The 24,169-nt window shown below is 37.0% G+C and overlaps 1 protein-coding gene across 1 annotated transcript in view; it reads right to left on the bottom strand.

Annotated features, from left to right (window-relative positions):
* Positions 1-1,559: 1,559 nt before the first annotated feature.
* Positions 1,560-24,169, bottom strand: part of LOC150104979 (obg-like ATPase 1) — a 343,661-nt gene continuing 321,051 nt past the window's right edge. Inside the window, exon 12 of the mRNA XM_090396086.1 lies at positions 1,560-1,723. Within this exon, the coding sequence (XP_090252212.1) occupies positions 1,616-1,723 (108 nt within the window). The 3' untranslated portion in view covers positions 1,560-1,615. The remainder of the gene's footprint in view (positions 1,724-24,169) is intronic.

Raw genomic sequence — 24,169 nt, 5'->3', positions numbered from 1 at the left:
GCTAAAACGTCCATTGCATGATGTTCCTTTAGTATTTTTATCCCAAAAATACTTTTTGGGATAAAAATAAACTGTTAGCTATTTAAATCATCCTGCAAGTTCCTACATTCACATTCACTAACTATACACTACCCAATTTTGCATCATCAGCAAACCACTGAATATCTCTCTTCAAATCATGTCCTATATCATATATGTACAAATTAAACAACAGTGGTTCAAGCACAGACTCTGCTCCTCCATACACTACTTTTAGGTATCAGTCCATCAGCCATTCTTGTATCCATATCATCAATTTCACATCCATCCCCATTTGTTCCAGTGTGCTTAACAGCATTTCAAAAGGTATTCAGTGAAATGCCTTTACAAAATCCAACACTATTATTGCATAGCCATTCCCTTAATTCAACTCAGCTGTCTCTCTATTATAAAAAAAGTTAATTATGTCTCTAACCAACTTTTCCAGTACTTTTATCACCACTCCTGAGATAGTGATTAGTCTACAATTTTCTATAATTGCATAATCTCTTAACATACTATTTTCTGTGTTGAAAATCAGACTCATTTCCATGAATTCCATAATTGATCTATGATCCAAAACCAAATTTCAAAATCAATTTCTTTTTCTTATGTTGGATACAATGATATCATGTTTAAAAGAAGTATATACATTTCTGAATACTTTTCTTTCACAATATATTTAACTTTTCCAGTATCAGCCACTGTTGGAAAGCACATAGCCTTTCCAAATTAAAATTTATTTAAAAGTACTTCAGCTGTAATGTCACAACTAAGACTGAAATATAGCCATCATGAAGCAAATAAGTATTATAACTGCATAAAGAATTTCATTTCCATGAAAGCAAGACATGTAACTATTTTATAAGAAAGCATTATGTTCTAGCTGCATTGAGTTCCTAATTGCTATGATTAAAAATGCAACTTTTCTCCCCTTTTAAGCTCAGTATGATTTGTATAATTTATACAGAATGATGTTACGTTAATTAATTTTTATTACTGAGTAATAAATAATATAGTAACTTAAAAAATTAGTTCAGGAAGGCAGCATTTATCTATTTAGCACAAAGGTACTGTATGGGCTTGCTGCAGTCCTGGGCATAGTCCCTACCTTTCACCATTGATAAGGTTGAGTGCATTTTCATGGTGTAGATGTGAAGTGATTTCTCAATCTTAACTATTTATTTATATGTACTTGTGTTTTATGATCAATTTTGCTAAGCTTCAGAAACTAAAATCTCAAGTTTATTTCTGTGAGAAAAAAAGACGACTCACCTGCATGAGAGATTGACTAATTCTGGAATCATCTGCATCTGCAAAAAAGCCTAAAATAAAAATTCTTCTATTTGGGAGGAATCAAATCTGTTGCTTCTTTCTTCTGCAGAAGTTGTGACATATTACTATAACGTGAATGTATTCATTTTTATACTACTAATGATAGACGATAGCACAAAAATCTTAAAATGTATGATGCAATGGACATATATGTTTTGAAAATCATTAGGTGATGTTTTACAATTAGAAAATGAAAAACAAAAAAGCAGATTTTGCAAATTTATTTTAGCTGACGTGCTCAAATTTACTTTAAATACACAGGTTACTTTTTCTTCGTTTGCAGTCCTGCTCCTGCATTAAATTTAAAGAATATAATATCTCCATCTTCAACAACATAGTTCCTTCCCTGCTGACGATATTTACCAGCTGCCTAAAAATGGACATGAAAATGAGAAATGTTAATATAACTGACAAGCTAAAAATAATTCCCTTCCACATATTAACAAAAAAATATTTTTATCAAGAAATAGAATTCACTGAAATAAAATATTAAGTTATTAAGTCATGTAAACCTGTATGGGTAATCTTGTTATTTTAGATATCCAGAATTTTTTTCTAAATTGCAATGTAGAAATGTTTGTTAATTTACACTATCTTTAGGTCAAAATTAACAAAAAAAAATGCTGATTTAAAATAAACATAACACTTACAATCAGCAATTTTTATGTTAATGATGGAATGCTGTAGGTTACACTAAAGAAAATCTGCTACAGATATGTTCCTAAAGTTTATTCACCAGAATAAAATTTTGGAATATATTGTAGCAGCAGGTATCTTAAATAAATTCAAGCAGGTCTTAGACAGGAAATTTAGAGAGCATAAATATACTATTAGTAGTATTTCTTGCAGTTTGTACTTTCAAAAAATATATGGTCGTTTCTCCTATAATATACCTATATTGTACAAATTTGTTCATATGATTATATAATCATTAAATTCCTGATACAAGTCTTGTAGTACTACATTATGATAGTACTACATGAAAAATTTACACCATTATAGACTTCTGATCAACAATTTTCCTCCAAATTAATCTATTATCTGTCACTATTCCAATATTATCAGATCTTATATTTCTGTCTTTCAAGCCACTTTTTACTGTATCAATCTATCTACATCTTGGTCATATTCTGGTCTTTGCCAAAAAACACTTGTTTTGTTAATCCTTCCTCTCCTATTCTGTTTAAGTAACCATACCACCTGAGATTAGATCTGCTAACACATTCTCAAATGCTGACAATGTCAAGTTTTTTCCTGATATCCTCATTTTTAATAGGATACTGCCATTGATGCCATCTGTTCACATCATAGATCTTTCTTAGAACTTTCATATCTGTGGTCTTTGATCAAATGTTTTATTTCTAACCCAACTCTCAGATCCATAAGTTAAAATAATTTTGAGCACTGTTTTGTATACAGCTAATTTAATATTTTGACTAATTTCTCTCTTATTCCATATAAATGTATTCAGTTGACTTCCTACCATACCAGCTTTGTTGATTCTGTTGTCTATTTCCATATTTAATTTACTATCTTCACTAAAAATTGTACCTAAATAGCTGAAGTGTTTTACTTGCTTTATAGGTTCACCATTCAGGATACAGTTGATGTTATTTTTTTGTTTTTTTTTGCCTATTTTCATTGTCCTGGTATATTTATTGCTGATTTTCATACAAATTTATTACACAGGGAATCTTGCACACTTGTTTGTCCACTATTATTCAAATAATGAATAATAGTGGAGATAATGTGCATCCATTAGTCACACAAGATTTAACATCAAATCATCTTCCTGTGCATTCTTCAATTCTAACTGCTGACTTACACTTAAATAGAGACTATGTATTGCTTGATATAATGTCCAGTTTACACCATATAACTGCAGTATTTTAAACAGCTTTCCTCTTGGACCTTGTCTTTTCCAGATCTACAAAACTTAAATACAGATCCTTGTTATATTTACCATGATTTTTCAACTATTTGTCTTAAAGTGAAAATCTGATCCTGACAACCTCTGATCAGAGATCAACCAGAGATCAGATCCTTTGCCTTAGATCATAGAAAAATAAAGCATTCAGACTCCCTCTGGTAATGTGTTTCTTAGACTACTCTAAAGCTTTTGACTGTGTTGAGCATGTGAAACTGTGGGAAGTAATGAAAAGAATGGGTTTTCCTCAACACACTATCAGGTTGATAGCCAACTTGTATAAGGAACAAGAAGCCACAGTAAGAACAGGTGTTGGATTGACTGACTGGCTTCAATTGGAAAAGGAGTTAGACAAGGATGGTTACTTTCTCCTCACTTGTTTAGTATATATGCAGAAGACATCATGCGTGAAGCATTGGATGAGCTCAGGACAGGAATTAGGATAGGAGGTAGATTGATCAGTAATCTGAGGTATGCTGCTGATACAGTACTCCTTTGTAATGACATGGAAGAACGAGGACTAATTCTTAACAAAGTTAACAAGATCAGAAATAACAGAGGACTTCAACTCAATTCTAGCAAGATCATGGTTCTCAAAAGAAAAACAAACAGAGAAGCTCTTGAGAAACAAGTGTACCTTAATGGAGAAAGAATTGAGGAAGTCAGCAAGTTTGAGTACCTGGGATCCATTATTAATGTGAAGAATTGCTGTTCAGAAGATGTCAGAAAAAGGTTAGGAATGGCTAAAACAGCAGTCAGAGACCTGTCTAAAATCTGGAAGGATGGATCTATCTCCATGGGAACAAAGTTGAGGATTTTAGATGCAGTTGTTTTTCCAACAGCGACTTATGGATGCAAGACTTGGAACCTAAAGAAGTCAGATAAGAAACAGATATCTGCTTTTGAGATGTGGTGTTACAGAAGGCTGTTGAGGATATCATACACTGAAAGGCATACAAATGAATGGGTGTTAGAAAAGATTAGTAGAACTTTAAGGCTCCTTAAGGATATTGACAGAAGAAAATTAAAATATTTTGGACACATAGAAAGGATGGAAGGACTTCTCAGAACAATAATAGAAGGTAAAGTTCCTGGAAAAAGAGGCAGGGGTAGACCATCAATGAGATGGATGGATGGCGTGTGTGGAGTGACTGATCTTCAGAGAGTTGAGGCTGCCAGAAAAGCAAACAACAGGTACATGGCGAGGCCTGGTGTGAAACATCACCGAGCATCGGAGTGACCATACGGCATCTGTAGATGCCCAGTAAACATAGAGAGAGAGAGAGACAACCTCTGTTTGGGTTGAACCCAGTTTGTTCTTCATCATGCTTTCCTTCCACAATTTTTCTTAACTTTCAAGTATACTTGCATAAATCTTACTGGGAACACTCAGCAGCGAAATACCTGTCTTACATTCGCTTTTATTTCCCTTTTCATAGATTGGTTACTATGAAAGTGCTACTCCAATCATCCAGAATTTGATCAGGTGTTCTGAATTATGCAGTGCAGCCACTGTAAAACTTTTATATCTTCATACCTTAGCATTTCTGATCAAATTTCATCTACTCAAGCTGTCTTTCCACATTTCAGGTTTTTGATGGCTTTTTCTACTTCAAGTATAGATATGTATTCCTGTTGGGAGTTTCTACCAGCATGCTGACACTGCTTGCTTCATTTAGCAATCTTTCATAGTAATTACTCCAGACATCTAGAATATCTACATCTTCAGTTTACATGACACCTTTATCATCTCAGATTCCTTTTACAGTAATCTTTTCTCCATTTCTAAGCTTTTTCAATAACCTCCAGAATATTTTGCCACCTTTCTGATATTTATTTTCTATGTTCTTACCAAAGTCTTCCCATGACTTTTGTTTAGCTAGTTTTACACAGTGCTTCTCTTATATTTCTCTCTGTATTCTCTAAGAGCACAAGCTGACTTACTTGCCAAGAACTTTCAATATGCCTTCTTTTTTTCCTTGACTGCCTCTAACTACCTGAGTCCACTAAGGAGTTCTGATTTTTCCATCCTTAAAGACAACCTCACCACATGCCTCTCTGGCTGAATCAATCAATGTTTTTTTTTTTCAAGGTTTGGTTCTTGTTTTCAAACTCTCATTTTTTCTTGATGTTTGTGTATTTGAGTCTACAGTTCACTTCTAGAAGCTGCTCAACTTTCATTCATTTTAAAACTTTCTTACACGTTTCTTTTCAATATGAACAATTTTATCCTGCTCAAAACTAAATAGTGATTACTTTCTATTTCAAATCCTCTGTATATTCTTGTGTCTTGAACCAGTAGAAAACATCGCTATTAACACTAATATAGTCACTGCGATATATAAATAGGGGATTAAAATTACCAGAATGCAAAATTGTGTTATGTCACCTGTAATTTTTCATTAGGTGAATATACTTTGCACTGCTGAGTAGAACCAGGTGAATGCAAAAAAAATGCCACCTGGCTGATAGTGACTCAAGTTTGTGTACTTTTCTTGATAAAGATATTTAATACACCATTAAATACACCAAAGAGAATGTATCCTGGTTATTAGACTCCAAATAGTGAACAAAAAAGAAAAACCCTTAAGTATTGAGGTTTTTCTTTTATCACATTATTTTAAGCTTATAATAAAGAGTTTTGAAAGAAACAAGTAGAAAGTCTTATATATTGGCAGTATATGCTAGTTTATTTACCAGCATTGATTCACAACACAGAATGATAAGAAAATAATAAATATTTATTAACTTATTAGCCAATGGCCCATTATAGAAAACCCACACATACAGGGAGATACAATATGGTGCAAAAACAGTACTGAATAACTACAGCGATATATGTTATGGAGTAAATGGGTTAACAATGAGTAAACAAAGAAACATGTTTACACATGGTGATATGTACTTCCACAACTATCAGTGGAATCTTGGTCGAATAAAGCATTAATGATGGTAGATTACGTCTCGAAATTGGCCTGGTTGGCTGAGTGGTTAGCGTATCCACTCTCCAGCCAAAAGGCTGCAAGTTCAAATCCTGCTGTTGGCATGGATGTTTGTGATTGTCTGCAGAAATACTGGTGGTGGTGGTGCTGGTGAATAGCATTGGTGTAGTTGCGGTTAGTTGTAGGTGCAATGAGTGGTGAAGACAGAGAGAGTTGTAGAGTCGGTGTCTTCCCTCAATGAGTCTTTGGCCTCCCTGGAGGTGTCACGTAATAATAATAATAAATGGGCACCTTATCTTTAAAGGCAGGTTTCATAGTGCATGCAAAAATTCTCTGTCATCTTGAAGAACAAGGGTTGGAACATCTGCTGGACATATTGTGTAATTTTATCCCTTAGTTCATCAAGGTAGGTCATGGGGGAATACCCATTCCTTCAACATACCCCAAACAAAGGCATCAAGTAATGTGAGATCGGGAGAACATGAAGGGTATGGTAATTCTATACCTTGAAATAAGTATCCTGGGGAAGTGTTCTGATAAACAGGCTCTAGAACCATGTGATGTGCGACAGGTTGTTTCATCCTGTTGGAATACCTGTACATGAAATGGAATGATTTTGGCATGACACATCCTATGCAAATTCTAGGTGAACAAATGCACTCTCGATGTAGTGTTCACTATTTAAGGTCATGGTTACACCACCCTTTTCAACAATGTAGGGCCCAATTATGCTATGGTTGGTATCCCAAGAAAGCATCAAGTAATGTGAGATCAGGAGAATGTAAAGGGTATTGGAATTCTGTAAACCTTGAAATGAGCCTCCTGGGGAAGTATTCTGATAAATAGGCTCTAGAATCATGTGATGCGCAACAGGGTTGCTCCATCCTGTTGGAATACCTGTGCAATGAAATTTGCATGACACATCCTATGCAAATCCTTGGTGAACAGGACCAACACATTCTTGACATGGTGTTCACTATTCAAGGTCATGGTTGCACCACCCTCTTCAATGAAGTAGGGCCCAATTATGCCATGGCTAGAAACTGCACACCATGTGGTGAACTTCTCACTGTGAAGGAATTCAGGTCTCGAAAAACCAAGAAACCTGTAGGTTCCATCTGTTTACATGACTATTTAGATGGAAATGCACTTCATTCTGAGAACCAGACATTATGGAGGAAGTACAGATCTTCATAGACATTGGCTAGCATGCGTGCACCAATATTCCTGCCGTGCAGCATAATTTGTTGCTATTAAACACTGACCCACCTGAATGACTTCAAGCTAATTAAGGATTCTCTATCACAATCACCCCAGTATCCCAAGTTTTACCACTGTTTGGCATTGACCGTGTTTCAGAGATGGCAACACTTACTCCAGCACAAGCCAGTGATTCACATTTGTGTTAGCAGTTTGTGGTCTCCCCGAATGCCCTTCACGTTGAAGAAGAACACTCCTGGTACATTGGAACCTCTCGATTAAGGCAATGATGACTTCATTGCTTGGGGTGCGCTTACAGAAACAATGAACAAACTGTTCACAAACACATCGTAAGCTTGGATCATTTGCTATCCCAACTCCGTATAACAAAAATAATGCTCAACAATAAATGTAATGACGTAGTCTTTACATATGTCCTTCTGTTAATGTGCATGCAGTCAAATGGCATATCTCATAGTGCGTGTACTGAAGTTTTTTTTTTTTTTTTTTTTTTTGCACCATACCATATTTGCACAAACATTCACATCATCATCCAGCTCAACAGTATGGTTCCCTACTAACTCACAGAGCCAAAACTATTTGTTCCAGTGACATGCTCTTACCACTGAACTCATTTGCATCACACTTTCTTAGCCAATGGATATGTTCCCAACAGAATAGAAAAAAAATACTAAATGCTCTCCAGAAATCTCCTCCATTGCTTATTACACAAGATTACAGCAAAACTGTTACCATCCCATACATTCAAAGCACATTTGAAAAGATATTTAGAGTACTTAATAAATATCAGCTACGAACCACATTTAAACCATATGTCAAATTGGCAACTCTCATCCGTTCACCTAAGGACAAAACTCTCTCATCTTTATCACATTCAGGAGTATATGGTGCTCTGTTCTTGTGATTTGGCTTACTATAGACAGATAGGAAGAGCTGTTGCCATTCGTCTTAGAGAACATAAAAAATACATTCAGCACTATCATTTTATAGCAAGTTAGGTCTAGCAGACTATGCCTTGGATATATATCCCTTCACAAAGGATCAAATGGAAGAAAACAAAAATCATCATCATACGTATCATAGGCCTAGCATGGCCTGTTCCGGCCTTAGAAGTCATTGTTGAATCGTTTAAGAGGACGTCCTGGTTTTCTTTTTCCTAATGGCTTGTACTTTAAGGCTTGTTTTGGTAATCTTTCTGTTTTCATTCTTTGAACGTGTTCCATCCATCTATGTTTATATTTTTTAATTTTTTCTATTACTGGTTCTTGGTTTAATTCTTTCATAATATCTTCGTTTCTTTTGTGATCAAATAGGGTATACTTTGCAGTTTTTCTCATAAACTTCATTTCTGCTGTTAATCTTTGTTTGTCTTTTTGTTTTATTGTCCAGATTTCGCTTCCATACATTAAGACCGGTAAGGCTAATGTATTGTATACCTTTAGCCTGGTTTGTTTTTGAACTAGGTTTGGTTAAATATAGAGTTAATTACACCTGTTATTTTTAAATATTTTGCAATTTTTACATTTATATCTTTTTCATATGTGATCATACATCCTAGGTAGTTAAATGAATTCACCTGTTCTAAGATCTTGTTATCTATTACTATTTTAGTTCTTGCTGGATCTTGTCCTTTAAAGGCCATAGTTTTTGATTTTTCCATTGATATTATCATACCATAATCTTTGGATATCTCATTTAGATTTAAAATAGCTTTCTGTAAGTTGAAAAGTATTACAAAAATGCTACACAGAAATCATTATAAGTCAGAGAGATTGTTTTTGGAATCAGCAGCAGCTTTAAAGCATACTCCAAACCTCACCAAGTATGGCTGTATCAATTTACCAAAAATTTGGGAGACAGTCATTTTAAGATTTAATTAATACTTGTTTTCTCCCTCTCTTTATCCAACAATAGATGGTGCCAATTAAGACTTTAGTTCCTAGTGTTGTCCATTACAATTTTTTTTAAACTAGTCCCACATACACCAAATTGTGGTTGTTTCATGTACAGTGACAAACTGTTTTTGTGCTCTGAAGATGCTGGATATAATACCAGTAAAATATCGGCTAATAAGTTAATAAATATTAATTATTTTCTTATCATTGTTGGGAATCAATACCATCAAATAAACTAGCATGTTTAGAAAGAAACAGAACATATCATGAGAGCAACAGCCTGAAATAATCCACGTTGCAGACAATGCTGCAAAAATAAATGAACTTGTTTAGCAGGAACAACTGTGAGTGCTGCAAAGTCAATCAGGACAGGACCTACTGTATTTATTTATTAGGAATTAAAGATGCTTAAAACTGTTGTAGCATTTTATTGGGTTTTTTTATTGTTTATTTATTTATTCATTTTTAGTGTATAGTATTACTTACAAGACTGTATGAGTTTCAAGTGTTCTGCTCCAATCACATTTTCTCCATAAGCCATGTTATTTTGATTGGGTGAAATTCTATAACACATATAATGCATTATTGGAGAAACTATAGTATATATTTTAAAGTGAGAATGATTATTTTATTTACTTAGGCACAATACTTTGAATTTTTTTTTTTTATTAGTATAGATCATATTTTTATTAACAATTATACAAGATCATCAAGGGCATTTTGCTTGAAGATTCAGTTTATGTTCTAATATTAATGCTATTTAAGCTTTGTCTCTTTGTGTCATACTTAATATTTCATAATACTAAATTAGGTTTATGAATAGCTAAATTATTTGATTATGATAGACAACTGAGTCTAACACATTAATGGAAGATACCAACAACTCTTCCTATAGTAAATTTGTAGAGACCACAGAATAGTTTGTTATAGTGGACAATTTGCTACAGAGAGTATTTTGTAGTAGTTTGCTACAGAGTAATTTAGCACTGTGTCTTTGGTTTGGAGACTTTTCAGTAATTTGTTACAGTGAGCAGGTTTGTTATAATAGTCTGCTATAGTGAGTGTCAACTCTAGATAGCAAAGTGATCTGATGACTTATGTAGCATGTCTGAAATGTCTTGTTATACACTCAATGGACAAAACATTAGAAGTAACTACCTATTAATGTGTTGGTCCTCTTCTAGTGTGAATAACAGCCAGTACTCTGAGGCATTGACTTCATCAGATGCTGGAGGTAATTCAAGCCATGCCTGTTGCAGCAGCATTGTCCACAAGTGCACCGTAGATGTCAGTGCCAGATACAAGGATCTAATGTTCTTACTCTACAGCATCCCAGAGAGAGAGATTCAATCGGATTTAAACCCAGGGACTTTGGGGGCCACTGGATGGTCCCAAACTCACATGAGTGCTCTTCAAGTTGTGCACAAATGGTTGTGACCTGGTGGAGCAGTGCACTGTTTCTGCTGAAACAGACTGTCGGCTGCAGGATGTACAAAGGCCATAAAAGTGTGTGGGTGATGAGCCAGCACATTCTGGTAGCTAGCAGCATTTAACAACCTCTATAGAAACACTAAGGAACCTAAAGTGTCACATGAGAAGGCTCTCCAAACCATCAGTGAGCCACCACCTCCTTGAACAGAGCCAACCTGGTACGACGGGGCCATGGCCTCATGCTGTCGACACCACATCCGAACCCTCTGGTCAGCTCAGTACAACTGAAAATGGGATTCATCAGACCACATGACTCTGATCCACTCTTCAGAGGTTCAGTTTTGATGGTCCTGACACCAGGTGAGGCCCAATGTCCAATGACGAGCTGTCAACAGTAGTATGCGATTAGGTTAAGACATTGAAACCGGATGTGATTTGTGCTGTCATTGCCCTGCAGTTTGGCTATACAGGCATGGACAGTCTACATTAATCCCAGTCATCAATGGTATGTGGTTGGCTACCAATTGCTCACTGGGCACTAGTACATCCATTGATAGTATACTTGCAGGAGACCCTTGAAATGGTTGCCCTCAAGAACACTAGGGTTCTTATCACTTGGACAACAGAATGACCCACCTGTCTTGCGCTGATAATACATCCACGATCAAAGTCACTAAGATCACCACATTTACCCATCTTCGTCAATTGTGATACACTGCTGGGAAGCCCTGATGTCTACTTATTTACGTGTGAAATGTAAGATGATGCCAGTGTAAACTTCCCATCATTCCTATCTCTAATGTTTTATCCATTGAGTGTACTATTTAAAAGTGCACTATATCTCAGAAAAGTCCTTATTTTTGTCTTTTATCAGTGTATTTTGATAGGATTTGAATGACTTATTTTGAAACACAGGTTTCTGAAGCCATGTAGAAACTCTGAATTCCTGCAGTAGTCCACGTTACATGTTATGTCCAGTTTGTTATCTAGAAATATGCATGTTGTTATCACTCAGTAATCAAAATAACAACCTAAAAAAAAAAAGCCTTTGGCATTGCTGTAGAACAAGGATTTAAAACTGTCTCCATAGTGCAGTTAGTAGGAACAATACCTTAAGTTGGAATGACCTGGATTCAACTGTCAAGAAAATGAGAACAAGAAATAAGGACTTTTCAACCTCTGCAAAACAGAAAAACCAGACAGATTAACTACTATAATAACAAAAAAATTATTTTATTGTATAAGCATATAAAAATAAATAAAATGTATATAATAAAAATTTTATATAACCAATATCTTAACAATGGACATAGCATAAAATGTAAATTTCATTAAATAATTAAACTTATTTGTGTACTAGGTAAATGTGTAAAAATTACTGAATATTAAATTTCTAGATGTACCACATCTGTATATCACACATCACTGTTAATAAAGATGCTGGTGTGCCATACCCCCTCCACCCCCAAAAAAGTACTGTGTGCATACACTGTTTTGAAAGAAGTCAATAATACATCATAATATGAGGAACATACAGCAACAGTGCCCACCTTAAGATGTAGGACTCTTTTCGCTGTGATGGCTGCAGCAATCCTACAGGGCATACTTTTCACAAGCGTACAATAGCAACCAATGGGAATTTTGGACCATTCTTCTGTAGGCATGTAATAAGGTCCTGGACTGTTGCCAGGCAGATGTCCCTTGACCTCACCCAATGCTCCAGTTCATCCCACAGATGTTCAATAGGGCTGAAATCATCTGTGAAAGCCAGTAAAGTGCAGTGACATTCATGTACACAAACTGCACAGTTACAGCAGCAGCCTTATGACATGGTACATTGTCTTGCTGAATGAGGCAATGGTCAGTTCAGTAGAAACAACACAAAGTAGGAAGCAATTCATTCTCCAGAATGTACAGATACCTTCAGAGTTCAATATTTGTGGCATCACATAGGTCTGAGGACAAACCAGGAACCATACCATCATGTTGCTATCTCCAAATTTCATAGTTGGGGTTATGTACTCTGGCAAGACACATTCAAGGAGCATCTGCCACACCCATCCATCTATTTAATAGAGAGTATAGCATGATTTGTCACTCCATAACACAGTTTTCCAAGCTTCCATGTCCCAATGTACGTGTTCTTTGTACCACCAAAGAAAATGCTGCATGTGTTAGTTCAGGTAATGTGGAGCTTGCATATTGGGAAACCCATGTTGTGAGCCTCAGTTCTGAATGTTATGTGCAGATTCACATTCCAGATGGCAGTATATATTATCCTTCGTACACTGTATGGTCACGTTCGGTGAGTATGGTGGGTCATCCACTGCAGGTAGCACTTGCAATCAACTCCCTGTGCTTCCATCTCAGTATGGTATCACTGACTATTGACCTGGATGGCCCAGTTTTTCAACAGTTTGCCAAACAGATAGGCCTACAACATGGCATCCTATCACAACACCTCTTTTAAATTCCTTCAGTTCCCCTTCTCACAACCACTTCACCCAGACACATTGCACTGATTTATACTGGCTACAAACACACGACTCGTTACATGGTACGATGCCCCTTGCCCATGGGGGGGGGGGTATCAGCTGACTTCTTTTCAGACACTCTGTGTGTGTTTTACAAGTGTAGATCAACATCTTTTTTCTCCTTTAAAGGGGGGGGGGGCAGCCAATCTGCAAAACCTGCATAATTATGAAGAAAAAAAACAAAAAATTAACATGCTTGCTGACCATATCTTAGAATGAAAATGATAAAAAGAAAGTTGCTACTATATAGAATATTAACATATTTAAACAAATACGGTTATATGATTGTTCAAGATATGAAAGAACTTTGCCTAAGAAAGAGCAAACATAGCTCCAGTTATCTATGCATAGTTCCATGATGATAATGTATTCTCTTCCCAGAAGATGGCATAGTGACTATGCTGTAAAATACTGAAAATAAATACTGCCTGTAATCAAATACCATTAAGAGGTTTTCTGGTAAATGATTAATGGCATGTAAATTTTTGAAAAGCACTTTTGACTAGAATGATTAATAAGGAAAAAACTATTATTGGTCATTATAATTAAAAAAATTACATGTTAAATTGGAAGAAACTGGCTAGTTTTACCACAGATTACTTGTAGCTTCTTAAGGATTAAAAAAAAAAAACAAATTACAAGTCCATACCACCATTATAGTGTATGAACAAAAAAAAACATGGAGACAGTGAAGGTGGCATGAGTCATTAATTTTTAGAATTTTTAGAATTATCTAGAGGTGATTAGCTGAAAAGGTCAAAACTGGCATAGTGCGACCTGCTATTACAGAATAGCAGGTCGCACTAGCCAACCCAACAATTGCTATCTGAAGATGGCATCTTTATCGTCTAGAAACATGACATCATCAATTTAAATAGAGTCTAATCTCTCTCTCTCTCTCTATGCCCAACACCAAAAAAAATAAAATCCAATTTGGAAGTTGAAAATGAAGATAAACCCCTTTTTAGATGTCCTTATCTCAAAAACATCTGAGAACGGTTTCATATTAGATCTTTACGACAAGTCCACTCATAACAGATGCCACCATTCATTATCTCTCCACCATCCCTCACAAAAAATAAGAATCAATTCATACCATTTTCACATGAGTTCATACAATTTGCCATTACGTGGCATGGTGGGTGTGTGTGGAGTGTAATTAGTGCTCCAGAAGGATAAGTATTTTAGTTGATAATATTAGGTTAACTTATTGTCTGTAAACCTTGTATTTTATTAGTTTTAATACGATTTTGCCATGGGATGAAGACAATTAAGTGGTTTCGCTTAAAAGAGGAGAGTGTGAGGAATCATTTTAGGGAGAGGGTGTTACAGAGGATTTCGGATGGACTGGAAAGTGTACAAGATTGGTGGAAACATAATTCAAAAGTAAACCTGAGCTGTGCAATCGAGGTGCTTGGTGAGACATCTGGAAAGATTAGAGAGAAGAAGGAGGGTTGGTGGTGGAATAATAATGTACAAGTGGCAGTGACAGCTAAGAGGAAAAGCAGAAGTGGGATGAGTCAAGAGTGGAAGAGGACAGAGAGAGAAAGCAAGAAGCCAAGAGAGTTGTGGCACAGGTGAAGGCCATGGCATATCAAGATCTGTATGATCAATTAGAAACAAAGGAAGGACAGAGAAAAATTTACCAACTAGCGAAATGTAGAAATAAAGCAGCAAAGGACATCTTACATATGAGGCAGATCAAAGACGCTGAAGGAAGAGTATTATGGAGAGATGTGGACATAAGAAACAGATGGAAAATATACTTTGAGGGACTTTTGAATGAGGAAAATGCAAGGACTCACAGAGGAGATGGGCAGCCTTCTGAGGGGATGGTGCAGAACATCAGTAGAGTGGAAGTGACGGAGGCCATGAAGAGGATGAGGAATGGAAAACTAGTGGGCCTCTACAGAATTCCAGTGGAAGCATGGAAGGCGCTGGGGGAAGAGGGAATGGACCTGTTCATGAAAGTTTGCCTACAGGAAAATATACCCGAGGAATGGAGGGAGAGTACTCTTGTCCCCATTTACAAGGGTAAAGGGGATGCACAAGACTGTAAAAATTACAGAGGAATAAAGTTGATGTCCCACACAATGAAAATCCTAGAAAGGGTTCTTGATGGTAGATTGAGGAAGGAGGTGGAGATTGCAAAGGAACAATTTGGCTTCATGCCTGGTAGATCAACAAGAGATGCTATCTTTGGGTTACGGCAGATGATGGAAAAGAATCGAGAGAAACAAAGGGAGCTACATCTGGCATTTATTGATCTGGAGAAAGCATACGATAGAGTGCCAAGGTAAGAAGTCTGGAGGTGTCTGAGGGAGAAGAAGCGGAGAAATATGTCAGGTTGTTGCGGGAAATGTACAGAAATGTGAAGACAAGTGTTCGGACCTGTCTGGGACAGACAGAAAGTTTTCAAGTAACAGTTGGCTTGCATCAAGGGTCAGCATTAAGTCCGTTTCTGTTTAATATTGTGATGGAGGTGAGAGAAGATGTGCCTTGGACAATGTTGTATGCAGATGACATCTTGCTGTGTGCAGATTCGTGCAGATTCAAGAGAAGAAGCAGGAACTAAACTGGAAAGATGGAGAAAAGTACTGGAAGAGAGAGGTATGAGACTGAGCAGAAGTAAGACAGAGTATATGTGTTGCACAGTGGGCGGCGGACAGGAGACAGATCTGGAGCTGAAAGGAAATGTCATCGGGAAGGTGAGGAACTTTAGATACTTAGGTTCAACAGTGGAAGAAGATGGAGGAGCCGAGAAGGAAGTGGGATGCAGGATACAAGCAGTTTGGAGGAACTGGAGGGAGATCGCTGGAGTGTTATGCGATAAGAGGGTGCCGATCAATCTGAAAGGCAAAATCTATAGGACAGTAGTGAGGCCAACTATGACATATGCTATAGAAACTGTGGCCCTGAGGAAAAATAACATCAGCAGGATGGAAGTAGCAGAGATGAGAATGCTTAGGTGAATGTGCAGTGTGACCAGAAAGGATTGTCTGAGAAATGACTATGTGAGGGGAACAGTGAAAGTTACGAACTTAAGAGCGAAAATACAGGAGGGAAGGTTGAGATGGTTTGGTCATGTGATGAGGAGGGAGGATGAATATGTGGGAAGAAGGGTCATGCAGATTGATGTGCAAGGAAGGCAGAAGCGTGGGCGGCCAAAGAAGAGATGGAGGGAGCTGGTAGAAGAGGACTTGAGGATGAAGAACTTGAATGTGGTGACAGCCCAAGACAGGAAGGTGTGGAGGAGACTCATTATCAACAGCGACCCCACTTAAGTGGGAGAAGCTGTAGAAGAAGAATACGATTTTGCCAGTATGGTGCCAATGCATGGTAGAACAATGGTGGCAAAGACCATGTTGTTGGGGGATTTGAATTTGCAGGATTTTGTGCAGTGCAGAGTGTGAGAAATGTATTCGTCACAAAAATTAAAGGATATGTGAAAGGAAATTGAAACTGGACAGAGTGTGTATTAAATGTTTGAGAGGTGAGTGCCTATTAGGTGACGAGAACGCAGCAAATTTTAGTAGAGTAGACAGTGCCAACAGTTGGATGTAAAACAATGTTATTAATGTTGAATGAGCTGCCGAAAAAAAGGGAAGAACAAAATGGACATTAATAAAAAAATAGCATGCTCAAATGTTATTCTTCACAGGACAAAGCATGAAACTGAAAACTTGCAGAAGCAACAAGAACTTAGCCAGGCCAAGAAGAGAAAGAATCGGGCAGTCCAAAGTAGTAATAAAAACTGAGCGAACAAAAAATAAAAACAAGTTAAAGGAGAAAATTATTTATGGAGACTCACTGATTGGGGAAGTACTTAATGAAAGTGTGACAAAATCATGTTTCCCTTGGTGCAAAAATTAACTACAGATTAGTCGCCATCCAGATGCAAACAAGTTAGTCGAAGGAAATGATCATCTTGGATGGCACAAATGATTTGAGAGGCAAGACATATTCTAATGAGGGCGATGTAAAGGAGTTGTTAGAAGAGTCAGAGGGTGAAGACTGTAAGTCTCCTACCATTCTATGATAGAGGCGAACTGAGGAGGAGGGCATTGTTAGCTAATGAGTCTATACATAGAAAGTGATTTCTGCACAACCTCACCAAAAGTTATAGGCATTAGTGAGACTTGGCTAACAGCAGATGATGTAGTTACATGGATAGAATGTGAAGGGTTTAGTATTTTCAGGGAAGATATAGGATGGAGGGAGAGGTACTGCTGATGATAGAGGATGAATTACAGCCAAAAAGAACAGGAGATAGTGGGAGGGAGGCTGTTCATTTGTAGCAGTCTGGTATGAGATTAAGGCCAGTAAGACAAAACACACACACAGTTGGTGTTGCTATAGGCCAGGAAGTTCCACGTGATCTGGAAGACATGCATTGCCAAATTAGTACAATGAGTACAGGTCAAGTGATTATTATGGGGAGGCTTCAACTGTGCTGATATAGACTGGAAGGAAGAAAGACACATGGCAGGAAGTAAATGGAATTTATACACATAGTGAGAGATAATTACTTGAGGCAACATGTGATGGAGGGGACTAGGGGTGTGAGAGTACTGGACCTATTCATAATGATCAAAAGTTATCCATAACCAAGGTGACCACATTGCCTCCAGTTGGTGAAAGTGACCATGCGGTCTTGATCTGGGAGAGTGTACAACATGAGGAATATTCTGTCAAGATGTATGTGGGGAACTACAAGACTGGTGATTATGACAAGCTCAGGAAAAAGCTTAAATCTATGTCATGTCATAAAACACTGCAGGGTAAGGATGTTAGTAGTGCATGGGATATAGTTAACAGTCATCTAGAGGAAGCAATATTAAATCGTATACCTAAGGTAAGAAGGGATGGTTAATCAGGTAGGAGTTAGATGGATGGGTAATATCATTAAACATGAGCTGCAGAAGAAGAAAATGCTGTGGAGTATATATAAAGAGAAAAGTGACCAGCAAATCCAAAAAGAAAGGTGACCAGCATGGAAAGGAAAGCAAAATCAGGTTATGAGAAGAATCTAGCCAAGCAGGCCAAAGGAAATCCCAAAGACTTCTTTTGTTACATGGCAAGTGATAGGAAGAATGACTATGGAAGATTAATCTTTGGCCTGCTCGACTAGATTCTTCTCATAATCTGATTTTGCTTACCTTTCCATGCTGGTCACCTTTCTTTTCAGATGATAAAATAGTTGATTTACTGTGTGACCACTTTGCAAGGGTATATCATCCTAGTGATGTTACTGCTTTAACATATGAGACAACACTAATGTGGACCAAGGTGAATAAGTTGAAGTTCTTAGGATATTGCAGAATCTCAATGTAAATACTGCTGTGGGAATGGATGGATTATTAGCTCGGGTTTTGTGCAAATGTGCAAGGGAACTGGCAGTGCCTCTGACTAGGCTCTTTAATTTAAAACTCAGCTCTGGTAGAATTCCAAGGCAGTGGAAAGAGGGCAAAATAATTCCCTGTGAGTTAGGGAGATTCTAAGACTGCAGTAGCAAATTATAGAACAATCAGTATCTCAGAAGTGGTGGTAAAAGTACTGGAAAAATCAGTGAAAAAGAGAATTCAAGAATGGGTGAATAAGAATACGATGCTCTATGGGGGGGGGACACCATGACTTTGTGATGGGTCATTCATGCCTTAGTAATTTACTAACATTTTATAATAAGGTGGCAGCTGAGTTGGATAAAGGAAATGGCTACACGATGATTCTGCTGGATTTTGCAAAGTCATTTTTCAGAATACCACATGGAACTCTGTTAAGCAAATTGAAACAAATAGGGATGGGTGTGACACTGGTTAAGTGGATAAGATGGTGACTGCTGGACAGATATCAAAAAGTGGTTTATATGGAAGGGAAGAATCAAGGCAGAAACAGATGACTAGTGGTGTGTCGCAAGGCTCAGTGCTGGGACCATTGCTGTTTAATTTGTACATAAGTGATATAGGTAATAACCTGAAAGGAAATATGCAGTTTGCTGATGATGATGATGATGCAAAATTTGATAGAATAATAGTTAAGGAAGGCAATGTAGAGAGCTTGTAGGACGATTTAAATAGACTGTATAGGCAAAAGATAATGGGCATCATTTCAATGTGGAGAAATGTAAAATTATGCATTTTGAGATGAGCAGATTACAAGCTGTGTATCACATTGACGGCACTGTTCTCCAGGAAATAGATGAAGCTAGAGATTTAGGGGGGGGGGTTAGAAGAGTGTTAAAGTTTAGAGGTCATATTACTAAGGTAGCCCATAAGATTACTTGGCTATTGAAGAACACACGAAAGTTATTATTCCTCTTTATAAGGCCTTGATACATCCCCATCTGGATTACTGTGCTCAAGTTTGATCTCCTGACAATGGGAAAGCAGTGGAGAATATTCACAGGTTAATGACCAAGATGGTGAGTGGTCTGTGGAATGTTCCCTATGAAGATAAATTGAGGGTGTGTGTGGATTGCAGAAGTTGGTTGACAGGAGAAAAAGATGGGATATGAGAGAAACATTTAAGTTGCTTAAAGGGTTTATTGAATAAAGGTGTGGTTAGTAGGGGTGTGAGGACTAGCTGATTTGCTTGGAACGTTGTGATGGAATGGGTTGCCTGAGTCAGCTTTGAGTGCTTTGTTTGTTAATGGGTTTGAGGAGATATATGATAGATTGTGCAGATAGTTTGGGTCTCCTGTGATGAGTCTTCAGACTCTATTTAGGCATCCATACAGCAATAATTATATCCTTAAAAAACATGCCATTTCTACCTTATAAGATGAAGACTGAAAAATGAATGATTATGACTCTCAACTAATTTGTTCTCAATGTATCTCAGGAATTTAGTCCAAATTCTCCAATCCTACTCCAAGGCCAACTGATAATGACTGAAACATTATTGATTGAAACAGACTCGGTTTGAATCTGTTGCATCGGTGCTCTTTCAATCAAAACTGCCAATCTCCTCAAATCTCATAATAATATCAGAGTGGTATTCAACCAATTCTCACTATATACAGCCTCCTTTGTGCTCTCGAACACAATAATCCCTTCTACAAGCATCCTGAGATTTACAGAATTCCACTGGCCCTTCTTATGTAGGTCAGACTTATAGAAGTTTCAAAATAAGAAAAAAAAAAGTACAACTCAGCAACTTAACTCATAATAGGGAGGAAAGAACGAGTTTAGCTTATCACACTTTTCCCACACACATCATGACGTCAATTGGAACAAGACCTCTATGCTCTATCTAGAAAAAATTTTGTCAGATAAAAAAAAGTCCACTACAGTCATTTCACATGGCTTGCCCCCGCCCCCCCTCAAAAAAAAAAAAAAATCAAGGACTGATCCTAAGTGATATCTGGATGTCCATAACTAGATCATATCACACACCAGACTTCAACTTTTCAACAAATCACCTCCAAACATTGCTAGAAAACAGATGACTTGTGCCATCCTTCGTTGCCTCCTTGTGTTTTTTGATTGTTTATACTACAATGGTTTCTGCTAGCTTCTCTTGTTTAATGTATATTTTGTATTTGTCAATCATCCATTTATTTTTTTTTTACCCTGAATCAAGTAATCTGTGGTGAAACTAGACAGTTTCTTTCTTCTAATTTAGTACATAATTTTTTAATCATAACAACCAATCATTTTTTTTATCATCATCATCATCATCAAATTCCTGCCATGTACCCTCAAGGGGTGTACAGGATATGACAGTACTACATGAAAAAATTACATCATTACTAACTTCCTATCTACAATTTTCCTCCAAATCAGTCTGTTACTTGTCAAGACTCCAACATTATCAGATCTTATATTTCTATCGTCTAAGGCACTTTGTACCGTATCAATCCACCTATATCTTGGTCTTCCTCTGGGTCGTTTTCCTGCCAACCTGGCAGAGAACACTTGGTTTGCTAATCTTTCCTCTCCCATTCTATTTAAGTGACCATACCATCTGAGATTAGCTCTGCTAACGCATTCCTAGATGCTGACAATGTCAAGTTCTTTCCTAATATCCTCATTTTTAATATGATATTGCCATTGATGCCATCTGTTCACGCCTCTAATCTTTCTCAGGACTCTCATATCTGCGGTCTCTAGTCTTTGGTCAAGTGTTTTACTTCTGACCCAGCTCTCAGATCCATAAGTTAAAATTGGTTTGAACACAGTCTTGTATACAGCTAATTTAGTGTTCCGACTAATTTCTTTCTTATTCCATATGAATTTATTCAACTGACTTCCGACCATACCAGCTTTGCTGATTCTGTTGTCTATTTCTATATTTAGTTTACCATCTTCAGTAAAAATTGTGCCTAAGTAGCTGAAATGTTTTACTTGTTCCACAGGTTCTCCATTCACAACACAGTTGACATTTTCAATGATTCTGCCTATTTTCATTGTCTTTGTCTTTTTATTGCTGACCTTCATACCATATCTATTACAACAGCTATTCAATTTAGTCAGAGAATCTTGCAGACTTGTAGCGGATTTATTTAGAAGTATAACATCATCCGCATAAAGCAAAGAGCTGACATTAACATCTCCAATTTTGATATCATGTTTAATACCACTTTCCTTCATAATGTGATCCATATAGATAATGAATAACAGAGGGGATAATGAACATCCTTGTCTCACACCAGATTTAACATTAAACCATCTTCCTGTACTTCCTTCAATTCTAACTGCTGACTCACAACTCAAATAAAGACTAAGTATTGCTTGATATAATGCCCCATTGACACCATATAACTGCAGCGTATTGAATAGCTTCTCTCTTGGCACCTTGTCATATGCCTTTTCCAAATCGACAAAACTTAAATACAGATCTTTGTTATATTCCCATGCTTTCTCGACTATTTGTCGTAAAGTGAAGATCTGATCCTGACAGCCTCTATTTGGCGAGAATCCAGCTTGTTCTTCACCAAGCTTTTCTTCCACAATTCTTCTCAACCGTTTCTCAAGTATACTTGCATAGATCTTGCCAGGAACACCCAGTAGGGAAATACTCTGTAATTCTCACATTCACTTTTATTTCCCTTTTTACATATGGGCACTATGAGAGCTCTACTCCAATCATCGGGAATTCGTCCCTCTGTCCATGCTTTCTGAACTATGCAGTGCAGCCACTGTAAGACTTTTATACCACCATACTTCAGCATTTCTGGTCGAATATCATCTACTCCTGCTGCCTTTCCACATTTCAAGCCTTTGATGGCTTTTTCTACTTCAAGTATGGATATGTATTCCTGACTGCATGCCTGGTCAGTGTTTTTTATCACTGTGCTGTCATCACTGCTTGTTTCATTTAGCAGTTTTTCAAAGTAATTACTCCATACCTCAAGGACATCTTTTTCTCCTGTTTTCATTTCACCTTTATCATCTCTAATTCCTTTTACAGCACTCTTTCCTCCATTCCTAAGCTTCTTCAACAATCTCCAGAATATTTTGCCACCTTCTTGATATTTATTTTCTATATTCTTGCCAAAGTCCTCCCATGACTTTTGTTTAGCTAGTTTTATACACTGTTTAGCTTTCTTACATTTGTCTCTGTATTCTGTAAGAGTAAAAGCTGACTTATTTGCCAGGAACTTTTGATATGCTTTCTTCTTTTCCTTCACTGCCTCTTTAACTTCCTGTGTCCACCAGGGAGTTCTGATTTTTTTATCTTTGCACACAACCTCACCACATGCCTCTCTGGCAGAATCAATCAATGTTTCCTTCAGAGTTTGCCACTGAATCTCCAAGGTTTGATTCCTGTTCTCAAACTCTTTCATTTTCTTTTCAATAATATTTCTGTATTTTAGTCTACAGTTTACATCTGAGAGCTGCTCAACTTTTATTCGCTTTAAAACTTTCTTACATGTTATTCTTTTCAATATGAAATTCAATTTTATCCTGCTCAAGACTAAATAGTGATCACTTCCAATTTAAAATCCTCTGTACACTCTGGTGTCCTGCACCAGGGAGAAAACATCACTATCAACAATAACATAGTCAATGAGACTTTTCTTATTCCTAGCCTCTTCTCTCCATGTGAATTTGTGCACATTTTTATGTTGGAACATGGTGTTAGTAATAACCAGTCCATGTCCTGAGCAGAAATCCAACAGATATTTGCCATTATTATTAGCTTTGCTCTTTTCTCCAAATTTTCCCAAAATATTTTTGTATGTCTCACAATCATTTCCTACTCTACTATTTAGATCCCCAACAAGGACCAACTTTTCCTTTTTCATTGTGTCAGTTGCTTTTTCTAAAGCCTCAAAAAATTCCTCCACTTCTACCTTAGTAGAACCTTCTGTGGGACCATAGGCACAAATAAGTCTCATTGTCCAGTTCCCCATTCTCATATTTGCCCACATTACTCTACTTGAGACTGACTGCCATTCAAGAAGATTAGCCTCGTATTTTGTGTTGAATACTATGGCTACTCCTTCTTTTCTTTGATTGTTATTGCCTGAATATAACATTTTGTATTTATTGCTCAGAAAGATCTCACCAGTTTTGGTCTTTTTTGTTTCAGTCACCCCTATTATGTCGATCTGGTACTTATCTAATTCCTCAGCTAGCTCCATTTCTTTGCCATTCAGGCTTCTTACGTTGATAGTACCGATCTTTAACTCTGGTGATGTTGAGTTGGGGTTTGTTTTCAGATTTGTTCCAGTAGCTGACTTTTCGCTGTTCGCCCTGGTTCCCTGGCGAAAACAACGGGGGCCTTGTTTAACCGGGCGACGCCCCAGCCGGCATGAAATTTTGTCATGATGTACCATCATTTTTTATTTTGGTTTAACCAATAAGAATACAATTTGGTCGGCTAAATCCCAAATTGCCAGCCCATCCTCGTTCGTTCAGT

The sequence above is a fragment of the Typopeltis vanoorti genome, chromosome 7 (genome assembly GCF_054136105.1).
Source record: "Typopeltis vanoorti isolate ZY-2024b chromosome 7, IOZ_Tvanoo_1.0, whole genome shotgun sequence".
NCBI classification, from domain to species: Eukaryota; Metazoa; Arthropoda; class Arachnida; order Uropygi; family Thelyphonidae; genus Typopeltis; species Typopeltis vanoorti.
This window is presented reverse-complemented; position numbering and strand designations above follow the sequence as displayed.